Source organism: Bison bison, unplaced genomic scaffold (genome assembly GCF_000754665.1).
Source record: "Bison bison bison isolate TAMUID 2011002044 unplaced genomic scaffold, Bison_UMD1.0 scf7180017864203, whole genome shotgun sequence".
NCBI lineage: Eukaryota > Metazoa > Chordata > Mammalia > Artiodactyla > Bovidae > Bison > Bison bison.
This window is the reverse complement of record NW_011494775.1, coordinates 255,206-282,686: the sequence shown is the minus strand read 5'-3', so window position 1 is coordinate 282,686 and position 27,481 is coordinate 255,206. Positions and strand designations below refer to the sequence as shown.

Sequence of the window (27,481 nt, the reverse complement as noted above, 5' to 3'; positions counted from 1 at the left end):
AGAGGCCGCGCCTACCCCATCGCTCCGCGGCCGCCCGGACCCCTGGCCCCCAGCCCGCCCCGCGGCGTCTGCGGGGGCTCAGGAAAGTGCGGTGGGATCCGCGTACTCGAGCCCGCCCTTTCAGCTGTTTCCTCGACGTGACCTGAAGTCACCCGGAACTAACTGGGGCGCAGGGTCCCGCGGTCGAGTGGGGAGCGCTGGATTGCAGCCTGACCTGATTGGTAACCAGGCAGCGGGGGAGGCTGGCGAGAGGTTCTAGAAGTCGCCTGAGAACTTTGCGCCAAAGTCGTCTTGAGGAATGCTGGCGGCGGAGTTGGACACCCCCGCTTTCCATCAGGGATGGTTGGTTACTTGGGAGGTAGTTTCCGCATCCTGCCATTTGCGTGCAGGTCGAGGCTTCAGGACCAAACGAAGAGAAGATGAGGAAAGCCCGATAGATGTGAACACGCCCACGAGCATCGCCTCAGCTCAGAACTGGGTCAAGGAGGGGCCCACTCCTGGCATCACGACAAAAACAAGTCCAGGCCAGGCCCGCACACGGTGCCTCCTAACTTTAGCAGACTGTTCTCCAACAGGGCACAAAGGGTGACTTGGGTTCCTAATCACTAAAAGTTTTTTTGAGGTTTCTGTTTCAAATTTGAAAAGAGATTTAGAAACACTGAACTTGTTTTGGTGGGCTAGTAGATGAAAGGTAAGCTTTTTCTTTCTATGTGAAAACCAAAATATAAAGATATGGCTTATACTGGGAGTTCCCACCTATAAAGGTGAAAATCAGAATAGAAGAGTATTTGATAATCAACTCAAGGCCAAATATAGAGGATGCAAAGATTAATTGGGCAATGCCTTGTTTTTTCGTCTTAGAAGTTTGCAGTTTTGTAAGGAAAAGAGAGAACAGGATTTGTGAAGAGAATGTATTTCAAGAAGAGAGAATGCAATATGTCGTATGCTTTGTTAAGATAATAATGCTGCTCTGGAAGGGCGTGGTGAGCGATAAGCTGAATGGATGTGTTTGTGAAAGGCCCTACATATTTGGCTTGTTTTGAACTCAGATGAACAGATGAGGAAACTGTACCAGTATGAAGTTGTGAGCAATTGTCTGTCCACATAGGAAAAAAAGTATTACCTCTCATTATACACAAAAATAAACTCTAGGTGAGTAAAGATACAAACGTAAAAGGCAAACTGTTATACTTTGATGAGAAAATATAGGACTGTGTGTCCATGACGTTGATGGAATTTCAGAAAACATATTTCTAAAAAACGACATGTTAGTGGAAGAAATTGGTAGATTAAATGATGTTATAATTTTAAAACTTCTGTTTAACTAAATGAATTGAAGATAAGGCACACATTTGGAAGATATATTTACAAAATACAGAATTTCAAAGATGTTTATTTCTAGCATGTACAAAGAACTAAATGAACAAGAAAGAATAACAACCTAATAGAAAACTAGGAAAATAATATGAAAAGACAAAGGTTCACTAGTCATCAGGGAAATGCAGATTACAACAAGATAGTATGTCACATCCATCAGAATGACAGAAGTGTAAAAAAGTGTACCCTTGATAATAAGGGTGTAGAAAAACAAGAAGTCTCAACACTGCTGGTAGAATTGTAAAGTATTACAACTGTTTTTGGGAGCAATTAGGCAATATGTGGTAAAAGGGAAGGTGCACATAGTGTATAACACAGCGTTTTTTAGACTTAGTATTTGCCCTAGAGAAATGCCTGCATGTGTGAATAAATAAACATATACAAGTATGTTCTTTGTAGCATTCTCTTGTAATAGTGAAATATTAAGTGCAACTTAAATCATTATAAATAAAAGAATGAAAACATTGTATAATTAACTGATATTTAGAATGCATGAAAATTAATAAATTGGAGCTGGTTATCAACAGAGTTGGTGGTGCTAATGGTAAAGGACCCACCTGCCAATGTAGGAGCTGTAAGAGAGGAGGAGCAGGTTCGATCCCTAGGTCAAGATGATCCCCTGGAGGAGGAAATGGCAACCCACTGCATTATTCTTGCCTGGAGAATCCCATGGAGAGAGGAGCCTGGTGGGCTACAATCCATAATGTCACTAAGAGATGGACATGACTGAAGCAGCTTGGCATATGGCACATCAACAGAGTTAATTTTATACCAATAAGAAATAACAGATAAGTTATGCTGCTGGTGTCCAGAGACTTATGTCAACTGCCTAAACCAGAATCTGTCTACAGATCTTAAGAAAAACCATGAGATATACAAGGAGTTTAAAATAAAGTTACACATGATATATGCCTTTAACAATACTTGGAGATGGAGGGCACCACAAACATCAAATTAACAGAAAGACTGCTAAGTAGCAAACTCCAGCAAGTTTTCTCCACTGCTGCAAGACTCCGATGCTGAGAGCAGAGGATGCAAGGCTTCCTCTTTGAAAAGGAGGAAAGAGGAGCAAGTAATTTAGACAAAGCATAGGCAAAATCAAGCCCTGAAAGAAAATGTCAAACATGAAGTGCCAGGATACTGAGCACAGCCTAGGTCTTGGAAGGCTGTGTATGCCTGTGCTCAGGAGCTCAGTAGTGTCTGACTGTGCAGCCCTATGAACATGGCCCGCCAGGCTCCTCTGTCCATGAGGGTTCTCCAGACAAGAATAGTGGATCGAGTTGCCATTTCCTCCTCCAGGGGATCTTCCCCACCCAGGGATGGAACCTGTGTCTCCTGCAGCTCCTGCATTGGCAGGTGGGTTCTTTATGGCTGAAGCCCTACCCCTGGGAAGCCCTCTTAGAGGGTTAGTACTGGCTGTCAGGAAGGAGCCAGAGATGGCAACTTCAGGTAAGTATTGTTTCTGAGGACAAAACAGCTGCTTTGACAAGCGGGTAGTGTCCCTTCAAGAGAGGACAGTGAAGGGAAAGAAGGAGATAAAGGGGGAAATAAAGAGAAATAAGTCATGGCAATGACCCCACTTCACCCCCACATACACACAGTTGCCACCACTAAAACATCTGTTGAAGGAATTGTTAAGAAAAAGGAGAACATCCAAGACACCATAAAACCCAAGTGGATCAATCATGAAGAATGGGAATGAACCTGAGATAGCCTGAATCCTCAAATCTACAACCCAGCTCAAGACCTGATGGATTTACTAGGCTCTCGTGATACCTGACAAATCAAGGAAAGGAAGAGCTGTCGCTGATCTGAGATATTACCTACAGATGTTACTCTACAGCTAAACACAGTGTCCAACATAAAATATTATTTAAAATATGAAGGAACAGAAATATGTACTAGTAATCTAATAAGAAAGATTAAATAGACTCATAGATGACCCTGATCCTGGAGTTAGAAGAAAAGGCCTTTATTTCTTGAAATACAATTGATGTACAAGAGTATGTTAAGTGTGATCAAAGTGATTTGATATTTGCATACCTTAGGAAATGTTCACCACAATACATCTAGTAACCATCTGACTCCATACAAATTTATTACAATAAAATGTTATATATGACATCTCTATGTCTTATTTATTTTCTAAGTGGAGGTTTGTATCTCTTAGGAATGCAGGAGATGCAGGTTTGATCCCTGGGTTGGGAAGATTCCCTGGGTTGGGAAGATCCCCTGGAGGAGGAAATGGCAACCCACAGTATTCTTGCCTGGAGAATCCCATGGACAGAGGAGCCTGAGCAACTTAGCAAAAGTATTTCAGACATCACCTTACTAGTTTGCTGAGTTTGAGGTTTGTATGTTTGACCAGTTTTGTGAGCTGCTGGCTTGATTTAGGTGGGTAGCAAAACTATTACTTGCTCTAGGACTTCTGTGTTATTTCCGTAAGGGAAATATATTGATAATCTGAAATCATGATCTGGGCTGATAGTTTCCAAATCAAATTATCTGATGAAGTGATATACTCTGGCTTTTATCACTTAAGTTTTAACTTTTGAAAGTATGCATGGCTTAATTTTATGAAATTAATCTGTGGTCCCTTTAAGCATAACAACACCGGGGAAAGTGGTATTGAACTGAGCAGCGGTGGTGGAAGTGGGGGAACCAGTCTGCAATTGAAATTGAGGACAACTAGATGGATGATACTTTTTTCTTAAGCTTTTCTGTAAGGAAAAGCAGTTTTTGAAAAAGAATACCTAGTATTCTTATTTAAAAATGGACAACCAACAGCTATAGTTTGAGTGAAAAATCTTTATTTTGTTTTGAACAATATTCGAACAAACATTATCTTGCAGTTCAGTAACAATGAGCACATGTTAGTCTTTTAAAAGGCACTTCTGGTGCAATTACTGTAAAGTAATAGAGACAATTCAATAGTGATTTATCGTGCCACCTTATAAAACTGCTTGTTTATTTTACATTGTTGTAATGTTCCTCAGTGAATCACTGCATTCCATAAAAAATTCAAAATCCTATCATGAAATGTACTTCTGTTGATTGACTTAATTTAATTCTATTTACTGTTAATAACATCACCCATGAATAATATTTAAAAGACATTTAAAAATACTATCTATTGTGCTAAAGTAATCATTCCTTTATAGAGTCAGAAGAAAGTGGTTTAAGTTCCCAAAATGTGAATGAAGTGGAACTTTGTGATGTAAACCATGTAAGAATAAAAGTTGGGTAAACTAGAGCTTTTTGTTGTTGCTGTTATTTACACTTTTTAAGTGTTTTTATTCTGCTGTTATTTTTAATTAAACAGTTTTAAATTTATGATTTTATAAAGGTTTTATCATTTTTTAGAAAACAAGCATGATCTAATTTTTTTAACAAAAATTATAATGTACAGTTAGCTTCCCAATGCTAAATCACAAAGACGTTCTCTAAAGAACATTCATAATCATTTGATTTTTTACAGATGTATGTACAAAGAATCATAAGTACCAACTCATCTGATTAGAATAATTTTCTTATAAAGAAAAACAGCCTTTACATAGTCTTTCACAAAGCTAATATTGTATGATTAATGTTGAAACCCAACTAAGCTAAAACATGTTTAACAAATTTTGTATCCTGTGTTCTTTCATTAGGTTTAAAATAAAATTCAAAATTATACTGTAAAAATTGTCATAAATTGAAAGTTATATTGACATATCTTTCTCAATAAATGAAATATGCATTAACATAGCTACAGTACAAACAGCACATTTTAACTACTGATTTTTTTAAGTGAATATGAATTGTAGGATTTGGCTAGAATGTTCTGATAATATAGTAAAACCTAAATTATTTCATGCATAGTCTGAAAAGTTCCAGATGTAACTGACTGGTTTTACAATGTAAACATTTCCTTCCCCTTGTGTAGTCATGTTACTGTTTAGTTAAAAATAGAGTCCATGTATATGGCAACCAAATATTATTCCATCTCTGAATTTCTATGGAGTTAATTGTATCAACATGAATAATTTCATAGAGACCTGATGCAGCGTATAATAGTTTATTGCATATGGACTTCATTCAAAAGTTTCTATTGTGCAGATATGCTAAATAGAATTTCCCTGAGGTGAACTAGCTTGGTGGCCCGTGGAAATAACTATGTAAAACTGTACTCAGACTTCAATCTGAATTATAGTCTCATCTGACACACCTAAAAAAGTGTGAATAGATTTTTATAGTCAGTTGATTTGTGCTAATATTTCTCTTCAGTGGACTATGTATTCATTTATAATTAAACCTATATAACCAGAAAAGTTTTTAAAAATAAAACTGTAAACACAAATGTACACATGATGGTACTTCAGAGATAACTTTCTTTCAAATGCCAAAAAAGGAACCTCTTCTATGCTTTTAAGGTATACTAACATTTAATTACTTCTAAGGTAAAGAAAAGATACTTAAAAAGTAAAGAAGTTTCCCAAATACCCACGTTGCTCAAGTTAAAAGATTTTTACATTAAAAAAAAAAAATCAGAAAAGCATTAATTTAAAGATTCCCTTCCTTTCATTCATATAACCAGATAGGATCTCAGTCATGACTTTTTAATCAGGAAACCTTTCACATCAAGTAACTTCTTCTCCTTTAACCGTCTGTGAAATGCTGCTGAGATAATTTTCCGACTTCATTATAAAATTTGTCCACTCCTGACAGATGTCCTCTATGGAGTACTCTTCACCACCGTATTCCAGTGGAAGAATGTCTGGGAAATACTGGAGTAAGCTTTGCTTGTAGTTGTCCCCATGCATATGAATCTGAAACAGACAAAATGTTTTAGAAGATATGCCCTCTGCCTCCCAGTATAGCAGAGGCATTTCCAGCAGAAACTCAACATCATAAAACGAGGTATTCTCATCACATCTAAGACAGAAGAACATGTAGTATGTCGGGACAAATGATGTAGTATCTGCATCATTTGTCCCTCTGCTTATGAAGCCAATAATTTTACTTATGTTTAGACGGAAAAGGCAATGGCACCCCACTCCAGTACTTCTGCCTGGAAAATCCCATGGACGGAGGAGCCTGGTAGGCTGCAGTCCATGGGGTCGCTCAGAGTCGGACAGAACTGAGCGACTTCACTTTCACTTTTCAGGTTCATGCATTGGAGAAGGAAACCGCAACCCACTTCAGTGTTCTTGCCTGGAGAATCCCAGGGACGGGGGAGCCTGGTGGGCTGCTGTCTATGGGGTCGCACAGAGTCAGACACAACTGAAGCGACTTAGCAGCAGCAGCAGCAGCTGATGAAGCTGCTCATCTTACTATTTTCTTATATTTGCATCCTTATAACTATTCAGAATCTATAAAAAGATACTTTTTCTTTCAAAAGTAGATTTTTAAAACTAAATAAAATCATTTCATACATTCTATTTCCTATTAATGTATTGGTGATTCTTAGCAAAAGATCGAATATCCTGGAATGGTTCTGTAGATGATTAAAGTGTACTTCTTTTTATTAGTTCTTATCAGGGGGTTTCCCTGGTGGCTCAGTGGTAAAGAATCTACCTGTCAATGCAGGAGACACGGGTTTGATCTCTGGTCCACGAGGATGCCACATGCCAAGGAGCAACTAACCCTATGTGCCACAACTATTGAGCTGTGTTCCAGAGCCCAGGAGCCACAACTACTGAAGCCCCCACACCCTAGAGCCTGTGCTCTGCAGCAAGAGAAGCCACTGCAGTGAGAAGCCCATGCACCACAACTAGAGAGTAGCCCCTGCTCACCGCAACTAGAGACAAGCCTGCGCAGCGACAAAGGCCCAGCACAGCCAGAAATAAATAGTAAATAATTTTTGGAAATTATTTTATACCTTCTGTTCCCTACTAATGTATTGGTGATTCTTAGCAAAAGGTGGAATATCCTGAAATAGTTCTGTAGATGATAAAAGTGTATTTCTTTTTATTAGTTCTTATCAAAAGCATACATTTGAGCACACAACTAGGTATGTGGGGAATAATTTATGTGGTACAGTTGACAGATAGTCTTTGGCTAATAAATTAAGAGTAATTATGATGGTTGAGAACTTAAATTTTCAAACATTTTAAACTATATAAATTCATCATATAATGTCCTGAAGTTAAAGACTTGGAAACTTTGATTAAAAGCACATCTTGTTACAAATATATAAACAACCTTTACTTATCTGCTAGGGTTCATGTGTAAATTCAATCTTCTAATAAGCACCTGCTATGTGCTAGGGTTGACATTACTTTGCCAACAAAGGTCCGTCTAGTCAAGGCTATGGTTTTTCCTGTGGTCATGTATGGATGTGAGAGTTGGACTGTGAAGAAGGCTGAGCACTGAAGAACTGATGCTTTTGAACTGTGGTGTTGGAGAAGACTCTTGAGAGTCCCTTGGACTGCAAGGAGATCCAACCTGTCCATTCTGAAGGAGATCAGCCCTGGGATTTCTTTGGAGGGAATGATGCTGAAGCTGAAACTCCAGTACTTTGGCTACCTCATGCGAAGAGCTGACTCATTGGAAAAGACTCTGATGCTGGGAGGGATTGGGGGCAGGAGGAGAAGGGGACGACAGAGGATGAGATGGCTGGATGGCATCACTGACTCGATGGACGTGAGTCTGAGTGAACTCCGGGAGTTTGTGATGGACAGAGAGGCCTGGCGTGCTGCGATTCATGGGGGTCGCAAAGAGTTGGACAGGACTGAGCGACTGGACTGAACTGAACTGAACTGATGTGCTAGGGTTGAGGCTTCCCTGGTGGCTCAGATGGTAAAGAATCTGCCTGCGATATGGGAAACCTGGATTCGATCCCTGGATCGGGAAGTTCCCCTCAAGAAGGCAATGGCTCTCCACTCCAGTGTTCTTGCCTGGCAAATTTCATGGACAGAAGGGCCTGGCGGGCTACAGTCCAGGGGGGTCGCAAAGAGTCGGAAATGACTGAGCAACTAAGACTTCCACTTTCACTTCATGTGCTAGGATACAAAGACTGAAAGAGGAATGAAACAAGTTTCTTGTACTCAGGAACCTCACAGTCCCAATTCTTGATTTTTTCAGAAATGTTTAATTCAAAAATTCTATCACTTCAAGAAAGAGGAAATAAGATCATTCACAGAGTATTGCCAAAACATTTAAAGGGAGAAAGTGGCAAGATTTGGTCTTCCTCACCCTCCTCATGTTGGCAAATCTGTTTCATGTCAATTAACTTCCACTGAAATGCTCCACTTAACTTCTCAATTTAAAATTTTTCTTCTTTTCTTGCTCATGTTCTTCTGTTTATTAGGTTCAATTTATTGCTATATCTTGGGGTTTTTGTGATCCAAAATATAACTCAAAATAGAAATACTTATTTTTATGTCTTTCAGAGTTCTACAGAGATGGCCAGCTATTATCAAACTATATTGAAGAGAGGAAAAAATGAACAAAAAATTGACTTTTATAAAAATGAAAGAATAGGGGTGGTTCCTCTTAAAGACAGACAGAAATACCTACTGGAAAACCTCAAATGAAGCTCTATGGTCATAATTTTCTGAGAAGATGCAAGATAATACATTTTCAGAATCTGAAAGAATATACTTTCTAAAATTCCAAATATGTTATTACTCACATTATCAGTACTTATATTTAAGTAATTTTTGAGATTTAAATCGTCAAAGCCTTTAAAACCTGTTTGTGTCCTTGCATTAGATGTTGCCAACATTTGTCTAAATATTATGCTCTAAAAAGTATCCTTTAAGGGAATTCCTTGGAAAGATCCAGTGGTTAGACTCTGAACTTCCACTGGAGAAGGCACAGGTTTGATCTCTTGTGGGAGAACTAAGATCCCACAAGCCATGTGGCATGGCTAAACAAAAAAAAAATTATCCTTTACAGATTCATGCAGAAGAATGGTTGCCATTTTGGGGAACTCAGATTCTATTGTGAACACTTGAAAAATTCCAAGTGATACCACCTGAGCTAAGACTCCACAAGATAGGTAATAAAACATCAAATCTCTTTGCTTTAACTAACATGACATTAAGTCACACACTTTGGGTACTGTGGTTTTCAGTTACACATGTCTAATATAAGTACATTTATTATTTACATAAATAATACATTCACATGGCTAGAAATCAAAACAAGATAAAAGACAGCAAGACAGTGTCTTGCTCCCAACCCTAACCTCATCCACTCCATCCATAACTCGCTTCTGTTCTATACTGAGTAAACAATTTGGTTGTTGTATATCCTTTTTGAGGATAACTTTTATGCAAATAAAACTATAGTTTCTGATGTCTTCCCTTTTTATACAAAAGGTAGTATAACATAAACATTATTCTGCATGGTCTTATTTCACTTCCCAATACATCCTGCAAGTCGTACTGTGTTCCATTGTGTGGATGTATCATAGCTTATTTAACCAGTTCCCTCATGATACACTTGATAGTTTCCAATCTTTTGCTACAATGAATTGTATATATAATTTTGTTTATGAGCAGGTATTTGTTGTTGTTTTATTGCTAAGTAGTGTCTGACTCTGCAACCTCATGAACTGTAGTCCACCAGGCTCCTCTGTCCATGGGATTTCCCAGGCAAGAATACTGGAATGTGTTGCCCTGCCCTCCTCCAGGGGATCTTCCTGACCCAGGTATCATACCAGTGTCTGTTGCATTAGCCTGTGAATTCTTTACCATCTGAGCCACTAGGGAAGCCCCATGAGTATATCTTTGGAAAAAAATCTCAGAAATGTGAAGGTTGTAATTTTTATAACTATGGCCACACTTCCCTCTATAGGGAATATATCATTTTGCAGTCTCACCAACCATGTATGGGAGATCCAGTATTTGATTTTAATTAAAAAGAAATTTTTATTTATAAAAGTAGTTGGATTATTAAATATTCAAAACACTTGGATAATGCTCTGTGTGTGTCAGGGGAAGGGTGGTAATAAGAGAGCTATTCTTAAATTTTAAAAGGAGTGGAACATATAATACAGAAGAATTGTGATTTGAAAATGTTTTACTCACCCGTTCCTTAATTTTTTCAGTCAGAAATGGTTTAATCATGGAAAAGACAGCATGGAAAATTATTGGCTCATTTATCAAATGGATACCACGAACTTTTAATGGAAAGGAATCCTTTTGAAAATAAAGAAAATGTCTTATTAATAACAAAACATAAATCAATATGTGATCCTATCAACAAACCCCTTTTTTGAACACTTGCTAAATGTACAGCAATACCTAAAGTGTGATTTAATTTTCAAAATTATGCCATCAACACAATAGCCTAATTTATAGTTTGCTGTCCCTAGAGTAAGAAAAGTTTTCACCATGTAACTTAGGCAAAGTATTTAAAGAAATACATGCATATTTCATAAATAAGACACAGAACATGTCTCCCCCAATCACATATAAATGTGCTTTTGAAAAATCAGTGAGTCGCTTGTATATTTATATTTAACTTTTCCCTTCAAATTTTTATTTTGAGGAAAAAAAACTTTCATAAAAGTTTCCTTCAAAAGAAAAAGTACAATAAACAAACACTTAAACTTTTTTTTTCACTTTTAAACTTTTGACACAGGTATAAGTCTTTCATATCAAAGTAATATCAGCTTTTTTCTAAGGTTACAAAGTTAAGAATTGACAGAAAAACATTATCAGCAGTTTCCCTAACCAAAGATGTGTTGTTAATTTTTTCCTGCCAAGGTTCTTTTATGCAAAATTCTTTTCTTTTTTTTTTTTCAACACACAGCTTTTAGAGATGTGTTACCAAATTGTCACTTTTCCTTTCAGGTTCTTTCTATGAATAATTTTATTTTAAACATAATTTCCATTACGCTCTCTAAATAATTTACACCCTGTTTTGTTTCACAGACATAACACAATTTTTGTAAACATAGTGGGTTTTAAATATTGAAGCTATAATCTGTCAAGTGGCTGTATCATCGTCCAAGTAACCCTTTTCCTATTTCTGGATAAATAAGCTGTTTCTAATTTTCTTCTCGGAGAAGGCACTGGCACTCCACTTCAGTACTCTTGCCTGGAAAATCCCATGGACAGAGGAGCCTGGTAGGCTGCAGTCCATGGGGTCGCGAAGAGTCGGACACGACTGAGCGACTTCCCTTTCACTTTTCACTTTCATGCTTTGGAGAAGGAAATGGCAACCCACTTCAGTGTTCTTGCCTGGAGAATCCCAGGGACGGGGAAGCCTGGTGAGCTGCCGTCTATGGGGTCACACAGAGTCAGACACGACTGAAGTGACTTAGCAGTAGCAGCAGCATGTCACCTCTCTGACATAGTAAAATAATGTGTAAAATGGAAAAAAATAGTCATATGTCATAAGCTTTTGGTGTAGCCATTAAACGGTAATGCATTTAAAACATTCAGTAAAGTATCCAGCACAGAGTAAACCATCATTATTATACACAAAGTCTTTGCTATATTTAAGATTATTCCTTGGCTAGATTTCCACAGTAGGATTACTGGGTCAAAGATGATGGCCATTTTTAAGACTTATTTTCTGGAATGAACTGTTCAATCTATACCAACCAAACCTATATGACACTTTGTTGTATATTATCATTGTTATCAATATTATTTTTTGAGTCAATTTTTAATTTAGGAACAAAATTTTAATGACAGATAAAGTCATCACATTCTTGTTTAAATGTATGAATTCTGTGGTTTGAAATTTTGAACATATTTTCAGTTTGTTGCAACATTCTTTCTTTTTGAAATAATAATTTTACTTCCTCTTACCATTATTGAATTCTATGTATCTCTTCTAAAATTTTATTTAATTTTCTAATAAATGTACTTATGTGTGTGATTGTGCTCAGTCGCTCAGTCTTGTCTGACTCTTTGCAGCCCCATGGACTATAGGTCACCAGGTTCCTCCGTCCATGGGATTTCCCAGGTAAGAATATTGGAGTAGGGAACCACTTCCTACTCCAGGGGATCTTCCTGATGCAGGAATTGAACCCGAGTCTCTTGGCAGAAAGAGACTTTACCACTAGCATCACCTGGGAAGCCCAATAAATGGAGTGGATTGCCATGCCCTCCTCCAGGAGATCTTGCCAACCCAGGGATCAAACCCAGGTCTCCTGCATTATTGTCTGAGCCACCAGTGAAGCTCAAGAATACTGGAGTGGGTAGCCTATCCCTTCTTCAGGGATCTTTCTGACCCAGGAGTCAAACAAGGGTCTCCTCCATTGCAAGCAGATTCCTTACCAGCTGAGGTACCAAGGAAGCCCAATAAATATACTATCCCGTCTCTTTAACACACAACTAAATTTATATTTAATATTTGGAAGCATTATCCTGAAGACAGTACCTTGGACAGCAAGGAGATCAAACCAGTCAATCCTAAAGGAAATCAACCCGAATATTCATTGATTCATCACTGATACTGAAGCTGAAGTTCCAATACTTTGGCCACCTGATGTGAAGAGCTGACTCATTTGAAAAGACCCTGATGCTGGGAAAGACTGAAGATGGGAGAAGGGGATGACAGAGGATGGGATGGTTGGACGGCATCACCGACTCAATGGACATGAGTTTGAGCAAACTCCAGGAGACAGTGAAGACAGGAAAGCCTGGTGTGCTTGCAGTTCATGAAGTCACACGAGTGAGCGATGGAACGAAAACAATCCTGAATAGACTACACACTTACTGTGAGAACAGCAGCAATCTTCTTGGCTACAGAGGGGGTAATTTGAAAGGCATGAGCAAACTGCCAGCCTTCCAAATCAAAGACAGCCTTGATTCCATTTCGCTGTGTCTCTACCTCCTGGACAATAAGCTCCGACGTGATGAGACTCACACGAAATGCATCATAAGCTGTGAAAACTTTTGGGTCCCAGTGTGCTGAAAAAAAAAAATGTAAAAACTTATATCTCAGTACTGTGTGAAGAATAAAGGATCAGAAAGATTTACAGAAGGAAATGGATTCTTTTTAGATTTCAAGATCAATAGAAATAATACATATATGAAGATCATGAATAGAATAACAGATCAAATTGGTGGTCCAAGAACATGAGCCTGATTTTCCCTCCCTCCCTCAAATCGCTAGTAAAAAACAGATTCTTTCAACTTCCCTGGTGGTCCAGTGGTTAGGACTTTGCCTTCCAGTGTAGCAGGGGAGGGTTTGACCCCTGGGAGCTAAGATCCCACATGCGTTGGGGTCCAAAAGCCAAAACATAAAACAGAAACCATATTGTAACAAATTCAATAAAGACGTTTTTAAAAAAAAAGTGAAAGTGTTAGTCACTCAGTTGTGTCCTACTTTTTTGTGACCCCCATGGACTATAGTCCACCAGGCGCCTCTGTCCATGAGATTCTCCAGGCAAGAATATTGGAGAGGGTTGCCGTTCCCTTCACCAGGAGCTCTTCCTGACCTAGGGATCACACATGTGTCTCCTTGTCCACATTAAAAAAAAGAAGAAGAAGAACAGATTCCTAAGGGCATGGGGAAAATAAAAGAATGAATGCAGGCTGTGTCTGATGGCCAGATGAAACTACAGCACAAAATATGCAGGACGGAGCTGTGGCTGAAGGTGGGAATGCCTCTGGATATGCTCCACATTCAAAGGTATTGAAAACGGGAAAAGCAAGGCTCTGGATTACCAAGAGTAGCCAGGGTCCTATGGTAACCACAGAGGTTGTTGCTAAGGGAAATGCGTGAGACAGGCAGGTAGATTCTCTCTGACACCCCTCCATGATGAGCAGCGTGTAGCGGTCATGTCCACATAGGCTAGAACAGTGAGTGTGGTCTTGGAAAGTCAAGTCAAGAAGCACTAGGGTAGCCACCCAGGAAAAACAAGGAATACCTGTGCTAAGGAGTTGCTGAATTCTTATCCTCTCCCCTCCCCCACTAGTCCTGGGGGAGGCCATGGTGGGCAAAAGTGACAGTAATGGATAGGCAAGCAGGCGATCTATTAAAAAGATATGCAACCACTACGAATTATAACATTTTTAAAAACACTGACACACAAAAGAAGAAAGGATCCAATTCAATAGACAAAGGCATTACAATAGAAGGAGACAGCTAATAAAACAAGAAAAGGTAAAGGAAACAAAATAGTTTCAGTGGGGAAAAATAAAGATACTGTAGGCTATTACTGTGTGTGTGTTAGTCACTCAGTCATGTCCGACTCTGCGACCCCATGGACTGTAGCCCGCCAGGCTCCTCTGTCCATGGGATTCTCCAGGCAAGAATACTGGAGTGGGTTGCCATGCCCTCCTCTAGGGGATCTTCCTGACCCAGGGATCATACTTGGCTCTCTTGCATTGCAGGCAGATTCTTTACTGTCAGAGCCACCAGGGAAGCCCTAGGCTATTACTATGAGAAGAGGCTATTATGAAAAAGAATCAATTGAGTTCTTGGAAATAAAATGACAATTTGAGCAAATCTCTGTTAATAGGACAAATGTCAGAAAACACACAGCCAACAAGTGAATAAAGGTCTGGAATATCGAGCTGAGGAATTCTCTCAGTTTTAGCATAGGAGAGCCAGAAGTCAATATGTATGAATAAAAAGGTACGAGATGGGCAGCTAGATACAGAAGTTTCAAAATCCAACTCATCAGAGTTCTGGAAGACAAAAAACACAGATAATAGGCAACAGAGGGGAAAGGAAAATTCTTCCAAAGCTGGAAAAAGATGCAAATCTTCAGATTAAAAGTTTCATGCAATACCTAACAAGATGAAGGGAGGGAAAAGATTTATGACTAAAGAAAGGTAAAATTCTAAAAATACCAAAGTTTCTGGCTTGGACAATCGGGTAGAATGGTGGTACCATTTGTTGTGTTTGGGGAAGGAAAGATTATAGGTAGTTTTGAACACATTAAAATCGTGCTGGTGAAATGTCCAGGCGGGTACAGTTGAGACAGGGAACTGGTTGTCTGGAGCTTTGAGAAACAAAGAGAGGATGGGCTGAAGATACAAATCTCAGGGATTTTGTGGTTATATCTAGGCCTATGGCAGTGATTATTGTGGACTTAACGGTTCTCTCTGTTGTAGTACAGAGATATATAGCTAAGAAGAGGAAGCTGGGGCCAATGTCTAAAAGAATTTCAGAATTTGAAGTAGAATATGTAGTGCCAGTGAAGGAGACTAAGAATAGTCAGTTAAGTTGGGAGAAAACACCAGGAGACTGTGGTATCAGAGAGGAAGAGGTTTGCTGTGAAAAGATGATCACTGATGATTTGCTCAGGTCATTTCAGCAGAAAGATGGGAGTGGAACTAGTCCAGGGGATGTTGAGAGGAGCTATGAGAAAATGTGAGTGGTGAACATGACTAACTTAAAAAGTGTGGCTGAGAATGGGAAGTGTGGGGAGGTGGCTGGGTTGGAGGCCAAAGGGTCTCATGGGATTGAGGAGGGAATTTTGGCTGACCCTAACAGATTTAGATGTTAATGGGTAGTGTATAATAGCATGGAAAATTATGAAGACAAAGAAACAGAAGCAATAATCAGAGGTATTCCTAGGAAGGCACAATGGGATTGCTCTTTGTTTTTTACAACTTTATTTATTTATTTATTTGGCTATGCTGAGTCTTTGTTGCTGCTTGGGCTTTTCTGTACTTGTGGTGAGCAGGGGCTGCTCTCTAGTTGTGTTGTGTGGGCTTCTCGCTATGGTGGCTTCTCTTGTTGCTGAGCACAGGCTCTAGAACCTTCGGGATTCAGTAACTGGGACACCACTTAAGCTCAGTAGTTGCATCTCCCGGGCTTAGGAGCACAGGTTCAGTAGTTGTGGCACATGGACTCAGTTGCTCCAAGGCATGTAGAATCTTCCCAGACCAGGGATCAAAACCCTGTCTCCTGAATTAGCAGGCAGATTCTTTACCACTGAGCCACCAAGAGAGCCCTGCTTAATGACTTAATGACCTAATGACTAAGCAACAACAACAAAACCCAAGTTAAAAGTTAAAAAGCTAAACTCTTAAATATAAACTCATGGAAGCTTCTGATATGGCAGTCAAGAAAAATAGAAAAGAGGAGAAGTGTGTGACTTACCAATTCTATAAATCAGAACTTTGCTGCCGGTGGGGTCTCGGGCTCTCAGGACACCGACATAGCCTGACTTCAGGAGGCCAAGGATGCTTCTAGGGTGGAGATCTGCACTTATTTCTGGACATTCTGCTCTCCACTTAAAGTAGTTTTTCAGTAACTAAAAAATAAAATAAAAATTGTTTACAGATAGCACACCTGGTAAGCCTTTTATAAGAGTGATAGGAAAGTCTTGGCATCATGTAGGGCCCTTGCCAAGCTAATAGAACTCTAGATCACAAAATCCATTATGATAGGATTTTAACCTGGGGTATCTATTTAGCTGCAAAAACGAAAAGCACTCTTCATCCAAAATATTGGGTGATAGGAATTAGTCACAAACTCAAAGGAGAGGAATTTTTATTTGTCTCCTATGGTAAAGAGACTCCCAATGACAGCTGTCAACAATGCCTTCCTTCAGGGACTTCCCTTGTGGTCCACTGGTTAAGACTCCCTGCTTCCAGTGCAGGGGGCTCGGGTTTGAACCCTGGTAGGGAACTGATCTCACAAGCTGCATGGTACAGTCAAAAATAAATAAATAAATATTTTAAAATGCCCTCCATCCAGTGTACATATGTCCCAATTCCACCAGGTGGTGGAGTCCAGTGATTCCTTCCTCTCGAAGCTGAGCTGGCCTCTCATCTCCCTTTGACAGAAGTGACACTGTGCTAGGGTAAGAAGCCTCTTTTTTTGCTTTTTGGGATCCAGATACTAGGTGCGTGCTAAGTCACTTTAGTCATGCCCAACTCTTTGCAACCCCATGGACTGTAGCCTGCCAGGCTCTTCTGTCCATGGGATTTCCTAGGCAAGGAGTGGGTTGCCATTTGCACCTCCAGGGAATCTTCCTGACCCAGGGATCAAACCAGAGTCTGCTGCATCTGTCTCTTTCATTGTGGTGGGGGTGGCAGGGACAGGGTGTTTTTACCACTACTGCCACCTGGGATGTCCATGGTAGAGAATATTTACCTCAAATTACACTTTTAAAATGTACTATATTTCAATAGATCTCTTTATGATTTTCAGTTTTTCTAAAATGACAATATATTTGTGTTGAGTTTAAAGAGATCTATTAGCAATGTAGAATCAAAGTTCAGATCATAAGACAGGACAAATTTTGCTTTTGAGTCATTGGAATAAACATGATAACTGTATTCACAAAGTAGCAATGATCTGAAGGAGAACCTACAAGTTTAAAAAACCAAGCCTTGGGGGGAATGTAAATGGCTGGGAATGGCTGGAGGAAAAGAGAATCTGGTTGCACCACAGGAGAACTGGTGTCATGATGCACAGACAGGAGGGAAACAGCATCTGTTTTGCTCTGCTTCTCTGTTTCCCTCTTTCTTTCTCTCACTCTGTCAAGTTTGTATGTAATAAACTTGCCTTAATGTTACTAAGAATTAAATGCAACAGAGAGGTTAGAAAGGAAAAAAGTCAGTAAATTTGCCAACAAAGAAATAATTGGTGACCTAAAAAGAAGTTTCCAAATGCAGCAAGAACAAAAGACACATTGTAGGTCCTAATGCATTCATTCTATGCACCAGATGAATTTCTCTTCCTCCTCCTGTCTTAGTGGGCATGGGAATAAGTGTTAATAGCATCTTCAATGCTCATCACTTTTTTGATACTTCCCTCGGATGTAAAAACAGTTCTTTAAACTTTGACTCAAGCAAAACACCAGAAGCACTGTAGGAGCTCCAATAAAGAAATAACAATTTGAACTTCCCTGGTGGCGCAGTGGATAGGAATCCACCTGCCAATGCAGGGGACACAGGTTCGATCCCTGGTCTGGGGAGATTCTGCATGCTGTGGAGCAACTAAGCCCAAGAGCCACAACTACTGAGCCCTCGTGCTGCAAATACTGAAGCCCGTGCACCAGAGCCCATGCTCCACAAGAGAAAGCACCTCGAAGAGAAGCCCATGCCCCACAAAGAAGAGTAGGCCTCACCTACAACAACTAGAGAAAGCCCACATGTAGCAACAAAGATGCAGCAAAGCCAAAAATAAAGTAATACTTTTTTTAAAAGAGATGTTTATTTTCCCATGGAATAATAAAAAAAATATAGCTTTATTAAAAGCGTTCTTTTAAGTAAGAGAGGTGGGTTCTTCAGCTCATTGATCTCTGCAGAATGCTGGGCACTCAGGAAATAGGTACATGTATTGAGTGAAAGAATAAATAAATATATGATTAAACCAGATGTGTTGGAAGATGTACAAATCACCCTCATCCTTTTGACACTTAATTTTTGCAAACTGACAGCTCTACACCTGGATCTTTGATTATTACCTTTTCACTGATAAATTCAAAGGTCCAGCTTACATAAATAAATTACATAAAATTATGTAAACTGCTACTCAGCAATTATCCAACAAACCACATAAAGTCTACAGCAACAAAAAAAAACCCAGCTGCAAGTGAATATTTATTCCCCAAAGGTGCCTGTTTTGTACCACCATTAGCAATAAATAAGTTTAAAAGTTACAGCTTATCTTAACCATGCTTCATAACAGAGTACATACTTTCAAATAAAGTTACAACCATCTTTGTGCCACTTTTCTAGCATTTAATAGTATCATTTCAATTCTTGCTCATGACCATTCTGAGAGGTAACTATGGTTACCCCATTTTGTGGGTTCAGTTCAGTTCAGTCGCTCAGTCGTGTCTGACTCTTTGCGACCCCATGAATCGCAGCACACCAGGCTTCCCTGTCCATCACCAACTCCCAGAGTTCACTCAGACTCACGTCCAAGTTTGAAGAAATTACACATTAATGGGAGGGCAGTAACTATCAGGAGCAGAGTGGAGACTGAAACTGACTCTTGTAAGGTAAACTTTACAAAAGAAGCTGTATTTAGGGGGCGGCCCTAAGACGGCAGAGGAATAGGACTGGGAGACCACTTTCTCCCCCACAAATTCGTTGAAAGATCATTTGAATACTGAGTAAATTCCACAAAACAACTTCTGAATGCTGGCGGAGGACACCAGGCACCCAGAAAGGCAGCCCATTATCTTTGAAAGGAGGTAGGACAAAATATAAAAGATAAAAAGAGAGACAAAAGAATTAGGGACAGAGACCCATCCCAGGGAGGGAGTCATGAAAGAGAAGAAGTTTCCAAACACCAGGAAACCCTCTCACTGGCGGGTCTGTGGGGAGTTTTGGAATTTCAGAGAGAAACATAACTGGGAGGAGAAAATAAATAAATAAAACCCACAGATTACACACCTAACCACAACTCCCAGAGTAGAAGTAGCCCAGATGCTCGCGTCAGCCACCAGCAAGTGGGGGCTGGACAGGGAGGCACGGGCTGCATTGCTTAGAGTAAGGACTGGGTCTGAATGCCCTGAGGACAATCTGAGGGAGCTAACTGCGATAGCAATCCAAACTGTGGGATAGCCAGAGAGAGAGAAAAAGAAAGAGAGAGAGAGAGAAGCTTCCCGAAAAAAGCTCTAACCTAAGGCACTGCTGGGCCCACTCACAGAACAAAGGACTGAACGAATACCAGAGGAGAGCTAGCCGGCTGTGGACTGGCCCATCCTCGCCGGAAGGCAGAGAGGCAGGCAAGCGACAGCCAGAGCCAGAAGGCAAGGGGCGATCTCGGCCCCAGAGATGGCATCCTCTAGCAAACTGTGAGCAGGCTCCCAAGTTGCTAACCAAGTCTTCCTGGGCTCCCGGACGGTGGACATCTGCCAGGAGGGTCACAGCCAGAGATCAGCTCCCCAGAGGAGACATATGGCACACCTGAGACGGCGCTCCCACTGCATACTCAGGAAACCGAGCGGTTGGCATGGGGGAGGTGACAAGATGCACCGCCCACCTGGGGAGCGTGCGCTCGCCAAGCACCTGGTCACCTGAGCTGCTCGAACCTGGGAAGGGCACAAAACCCAGGCCCGACTGAGTCTGTGCCTTTATGGAGTACCCAAGAACCTGAACCTGAGCAGCTTAGACCTGGGAAGTACACGCAACCCAGAGCCCACTTTAGACAATTCCCTTGCAGAGCAACCTGGAGCCTGAGCAGTACAGACAGGGAAAGCCCACACTGGGAGTGGGCACAAACGCAGTGTGGCCCAGACACTGCAAGCACTCCCCACACACACCAGTGATATTTGCAGTGTTCCTCCCTCCCCACAGCACAACTGAACAAGTGAGCCTAAATAAGTGACCACCTTCGCCCCCTTGTGTCAGGGTGGAAATTAGACATTGAAGAGATTTGCTAACAGAAGCCAAAATAAACAGAGAGAACCACTTCAGAAGGGACAGGTGTGACAGACTAAAACCGTGTAGTTAGCACAGACTACATTGGAAGGGGCATATAGACCTCAAGAAGAAGTATAAGCTGGAACAAGGAACTATCTGAAACTGAACTGATCCCACACTGCCGGCAACAGCACCAGAAAAATTCCTAGATATATTTTACTATTATCATTTTTTAAACTTTTTATATTTTTAAGTCTTTCATTACTCCTTTAATTTTCATTTTAAAGCAAATTTCATATATATTTTTTATAATTTTTGTGATTTTTTTTTAATATTGTATTTTTGAGACTTTAACCTCTACTCTTGATTTTTAATTTTTGCTTTTTGGTATTTGTTATCAATTTTGAACCTTTAAGAATCAAATCTTCAGTACCCATTTTTACTTTGGAGTGTGATTACTGGCCTGATTGCCCTCTCCCCCTTTTGACTCTCCGTTTTTGCCCCCAAATCGCCTCTATCTCCTCCCTTCCGCTTCTCTTCTCTACCTAACTCTGTGAATCTCTTTGGGTATTCCAGGCTGTGGAGAACACTTAGGGAACTGATTACTGGCTGGATCTGTCTCTCTCCTTTGGATTCTCCTTTTTATCCTCCTGGCCACCTCTGTCTCCTTCCACCCTCTTCTTTTCTCTGTATAACTCTGTGAACATCTCTGAGGGATCCAGACTGTGGAGAGCATATAAGGAAATTATTACTGGCTAGCTTGCTCTCTCCCCTTTTGACTCCACTTCTTCTCCTCCTGGTCACATCTATCTCCCTCCTCCCTCTTCTCTTCTCCATGTAACTCTGTGACCCTCTCTGGGTGTCCCTCACTGTGGACAATCTTTTCTCCATTAACCTAGATGTTTTATCATTGGTGCTGTGTGGATGGAGAAGTCTTGAGGCTACTGTAAAAATAAGACTGAACCAGAGGCAGGAGGCTTAAATCCAAAACTTGAGAACACCAGAAAACTCCTGACTCCAGGGAACATTAATCGACAAGAGCTGATCCAAAAGCCTCCATACCTACATTGAAACCAAGCTCTACCCAAGAGCCAACAAGTTCCAGAGCAAGACATACCACACTAGTTCTCCAGCAACACAGGAACATAGCCCTTAGCATTAATATACAGGCTGCCCAAAGTCACACCAAACCCATAGACACCTCAAAACTCACTACTGGACACTTCATTGCACTCCAGAGAGAAGAGATCCAGCTCCATCCACCAGAACACTGATGCAAAATTCCTACCAGGAAACCTTGACAAACCACTTGTCCAACCCCACCCACAGGGAGGAACCTTCACAATAAAGAGGAACCACAAACTTCCAGCATACAGAAAGGCCACCCCAAACACAGAAATCCAAACAAGATGAAAAGGCAGAGAAAAATTCAGCAGGTAAAGGAACATGATAAACTCCCACCAAACCAAAGAAAAGAGGAAGAGATAGGGAGTCTACCTGAAAAAGAATTCAGAATAATGATAGTAAAAATGATCCAAAATCTTGAAAACAAAATGGAGTTACAGATAAATAGTCTGGAGACAAGGATTGAGAAGATGCAAGAACAGTTTAACAAGGACCTAGAAGAAATAAAAAAGAGTCAATATATAGTGAATAATGCAATAACTGAGATCAAAAACACTCTGGAGGGAACCAACAGTAGAATAACTGAGGCAGAAGATAGGATAAGTGAGGTGGAAGATATAAAGGTGGAAATAAATGAAGCAGAGAGGAAAAAAAGATTTAAAAGAAATCAGGACAACCTCAGAGACCTCTGGGGCAATGTCAAACCCCCCAACATTTGAATCATAGGAGTCCCAGAAGAAGAAGACAAAAAGAAAGGCCATGAGAAAATACTTGAGGAGATAATAGTTGAAAACTTCCCTATAATGGGGAAGGAAATAGCCACCCAAGTCCAAGAAACCCAGAGAGTCCCAAACAGGATAAACCTAAGGTGAAACATCCCAAGACACATATTCATCAAACTAATGAAGATCAAACACAAAGAACAAATATCAAAAGCAGAAAGGGAAAAACAACAAATAACACACATGGGGATTCCCATAAGGATAACAGCTGATCTTTCAATAGAAATTCTTCAGGGCAGAAGGGAATGGCAGGGCATACTTAAAGTGATGAAAGAGAAAAACCTACAACCCAGATTACTGTACCCAGCAAAGATCTCATTCAAATATGAAAGAGAAATCAAAAGCTTTACAGACAAGCAAAAGCTGAGAGAATTCAGCACCACCAAACCAGCTCTTCAACAAATGCTAAAGGATCTTCTCTAGACAGGAAACACAGAAAAGGTGTATAAACTCGAACCCAAAACAACAAAGTAAATGGCAACAGGATCATAGTTATCAATAATTACCTTAAATGTAAATGGGTTGAATGCTCCAACTAAAAGACAAAGACTGGCTAAATGGACACAAAAACAAGACCCTATATATGCTGTCTATAAGACATCCACCTCAAAATAAGGGACACATACAGACTGAAAGTGAAGGGCTGGAAAAAAGATATTTCACTCAAATAGAGACCAAAAGAAAGCAGAACTGGCAATACTCATATCAGATAAAATAGACTTTGAAATAAAGGCTGTGAAAAGAGACAAAGAAGGACACTACATAATGATCAAACGATCAATCCAAGAAGAAGATACAATTATAAACATATATGCATCCAACACAGAAGCGCTGAAATATGTAAGACAAATGCTAACAAGTATGAAAGGGGAAATTAACAGTAACACAATAATAGTGGGAGACTTTAATACCCCACTCACACCTATGGATAGATCAACTAAACAGAAAATAAGCAAGGAAACACAAACTTTAAATGATACAATGGACCACTTCGACCTAATTGGTATCTATAGGACATTTCACCCCAAAACAATGAGTTTCACCTTTTTCTCAAGTGCACATGGAACCTTCTCCAGGATAGATCACATCCTGGGCCATAAATCTAGCCTTGGTAAATTCAAAAAAATTGAAATCGTTCCAAGCATCTTTACTGATCACAATGCAGTAAGATTAGATGTAAACTACTGGGGGTGGGGGGTGGCAGAAACTATTAAAAATAGAAGCATATGGAAGCTAAACAACACGCATCTGAATAACCAACAAATCACGAAAGAAATCAAAAAAGAAATCAAAATATGCATGGAAATGAATTAAAATGAAAACACAACAACCCAAAACCTATGGGACTCAGTAAAAGCAGTGCTAAGGGGAAGCTTCATAGCAATACAAGCTTACCTCAAGAAACAAGAAAAAAATCAAATAAATAACCTAACTGTACACCTAAAGCAACTGGAAAAGGAAGAAAAGAAGAACACCAGGGTTAGTAGAAGGAAAGATATCATAAAAGTTAGGGCAGAAATAAATGAAAAAGAAACAAAGGAGACCACAGCAAAAATCAACAAAGCTAAAAGCTGGTTCTTTGAGAAGATAAATAAAATAGACAAACCATTAACCAGAGTCATCAAGAAAAAAAGGGAGAAGAATCAAATTAACAAAATCAAAAAAGAAAATGGAGAAATCACAACAGACAACACAGAAATAGAAAGGATCATAAGAGACTACTACCAGCAACTATATGCCCCCAAAATGGACAACTTGGAAGAAATGGATGAATTCTTAGAAAAGTATCTTTCCAAAACTGAACCAGGAAGAAATGGAAAATCTTAACAGACCCATCACAAGCACAGAAATCAAAACTGTAATCAGAACTCTTCCAGCAAACAAAAGCCCAGCACCAGATGGCTTCACAGCTGAATTCTACCAAAAGTTTAGAGAAGAGCTAACACCTATACTACTTAAACTCTTCCAGAAAATTGCAGAGGAAGGTAAACTGCCAACCTCATTTTATGAAGCCACCATTACCCTAATACCAAAACCAGACAAAGATGCAACAAAAAAAGAAAACTACAGGCCATTATCATTGATGAACATAGATGCAAAAATCCTTAACAAAATTCAAGCAAACACATTCTAACAACATATTAAAAAGGTCATGTATCATGACCAAATGGGCTTTATCACAAGGATGCAAGGATTCTTTAATATCCACAAATCAATCAATGTGATACACCACATTAACAAATTGAAAAATAAAAATCATATGATTATCTCAATAGATGTAGAGAAAGCCTTTGACAAAATTCAATGTCCACTTAAAAAAAAAAAAAAAAAACCTTCCAGAAAGCAGGAATATAAGGAACATACTTCAACATAATAAAAGCCTTATATGATAAACCCACAGCAAACATTATCCTGAATGGTGAAAAATTGAAAGCATTTCCCCTAAAGTCAGGAACAAGACAAGGGTGCCCATTCTCACCACTACTATTCAACATAGTTTTGGAAGTTTGGGGCACAGCAGTCAGAGAAGAAAAAGAAATAAAAGGAATCCAGATTGGAAAAGAAAAATAAAACTCTCACTATTTGCAGATGACATGATCCTCTACATAGAAAACCCTAAAGACTCCACCAGAAAATTACTAGAGCTAATCAATGAATATAGTAAAATTGCAAGATATAAAATCAACACACAGAAATCCCTTGCATTCCTGTACACTAACAATGAGAAAACAGAAAGAGAAATTAAGGAAACAATTCCATTTACCATTGCAACTAAAAGAATAAAATACTTAGGAATAAACCTACCTAAACAAACAAAAGACCTATATATAGAAAACCATAAAACACTGGTGAAAGAAATCAAAGATGACACAAATAGATGGAGAAATACACCGTGTTCATGGATCAGAAGAGTCAATATAGTGAAAATGAGTATACCACCCAAAGCAAACTATAGATTCAATGCAATCCCTATCAAGCTACCAACAGTATTTTTCAGAGAACTAGAACTAATAATTTCACAATGTGTATGGAAATACAAAAAACCTCGAATAGCCAAAGCAATCTTGAGAAAAAAGAATGGAACTGGAGGAATCAACGTGCCTGACTTCAGACTATAATACAAAGCTACAGTCAAGACAGTAGGCACAAAGACAAAAAACAAATGGAACAAAATAGAAAGCCCAGAGATAAATCCACACACCTATGGACACCTTATCTTTGACAAAAGAGGCAAGAATATACAATGGAGAAAAGACAATCTCTTTAACAAGTGGTGCTGGGAAAACTGGTCAACCACTTGTAAAAGAATGAAACTAAAACACTTTCTAACACCATACACAAAAATAAACTCAAAATGGATTAAAGATCTAAACGTAAGACCAGAAATGATAAAGCTCCTAGAGGAAAGCATAGGCAAAACACTCTCCAACATAAATCACAGCAGAATCCCCTATGACCCACCTCCCAGAGTAATGGAAATAAAAACAAAAATCAACAAATGGGACCTAATTAAACCTAAAAGCTTTTGCACAATGAAAGAAACTATAAGCAAGGTGAAAAGACAGCCTTCAGAATGGGAGAAAATAATAGCAAAGAAAGCAACTGACAAAGAATTAATCTCCAAAATATACAAGCAGCTCCTGCAGCTCAATTACAGAAAAATAAATGATCCTATAAAAAAAATGGGCCAAAGAACTAAACAGACATTTCTCCAAAAAAGACATACAGATGGCTAACAAACACATGAAAACATGCTCAACATCACTCATTATCAGAGAAATGCAAATCAAAACCAGAATGAGGTACCATCTCACACCGGTCAGAATGACTGCTATCAAAAAGTCTACAAGCAATAAATGCTGGAGAGGGTGTGGAGAAAAGGGAACCCTCTTACACTATTGCTGGGAATGCAAACTAGTACAGCCACTATGGAGAAGAGTGTGGAGATTCCTTAGAAAACTGGAAATAGAACTACCATCAGTTCAGTTCAGTCACTCAGTCGTGTCTGATTCTTTACAACCCCATGAATCGCAGCACGCCAGGCCTCCCTGTCCATCACCAACTCCTGGAGTTCACTCAGACTCATGTGCATTGACTTGGTGATGCCATCCAGCCATATCATCCTCTGTCGTCCCCTTCTCCTCCTGCCCCCAACCCTCCCAGCATCAGAGTCTTTTCCAATGAGTCAACTCTTGGCATGAGGTGGCCAAAGTATTGGAGTTTCAGCTTCAGCATCAGTCCTTCCAATGAACACCCAGGACTGGTCTCCCTTAGGATGGACTGGTTGGATCTCCTTGAAGTCCAAGGGACTCTCAAGAGTCTTCTCCAACACCATAGTTCAAAAGCATCAATTCTTCAGCGCTCAGCTTTCTTCACAGTCCAACTCTCACATCCATACATGACCACAGGAAAAACCATAGCCTTGACTAGATGGACCTTTGTTGGCAAACTAATGTCTCTGCTTTTGAATATGCTATCTAGGTTGGTCATAACTTTCTTTCCAAGGAGTAAGCATCTTTTAATTTCATGGCTGCAGTCACCATCTGCAGTGATTTTAGAGCCTAAAAAATAAAATCTGACACTGTTTCCACTGTTTCCCCATCTATTTCCCATGAAGTGATGGGACCAGATGCCATGATCTTCGTTTTCTGAATGTTGAGCTTTAAGCTAACTTTTTCACTCTCCACTTTCACTTTCATCAAGAGGCTTTTGAGTTCCTCTTCACTTTCTGCCATAAGGGTGGTGTCATCTGCATATCTGAGGTTATTGATATTTCTCCCGGCAATCTTGATTCCAGCTTGTGCTTCTTCCAGTACGGTGTTTCTCATGATGTACTCTGCATATAAGTTAAATAAGCAGGGTGACAATATACAGCCTTAACGTACTCCTTTTCCTGTTTGGAACCAGTCTGTTGTTCCATGTCCAGTTCTAACTGTTGCTTCCTGACCTTCATACAGGTTTCTC

General features: G+C 39.7%; 1 protein-coding gene across 1 annotated transcript in view; it reads right to left on the bottom strand.

Annotated features, from left to right (window-relative positions):
- Positions 1–4,167: 4,167 nt before the first annotated feature.
- TTPA (tocopherol (alpha) transfer protein) overlaps positions 4,168–27,481 on the bottom strand; it is a 66,735-nt gene continuing 43,421 nt past the window's right edge. Inside the window, exons 3-6 of the mRNA XM_010844615.1 lie at positions 16,384–16,537; positions 13,042–13,235; positions 10,395–10,505; positions 4,168–6,185 (exon numbers count right to left, since the gene is read on the bottom strand). Coding sequence (XP_010842917.1) covers positions 5,997–6,185; positions 10,395–10,505; positions 13,042–13,235; positions 16,384–16,537 — 648 coding nt within the window. The 3' untranslated portion in view covers positions 4,168–5,996. The remainder of the gene's footprint in view (positions 6,186–10,394; positions 10,506–13,041; positions 13,236–16,383; positions 16,538–27,481) is intronic.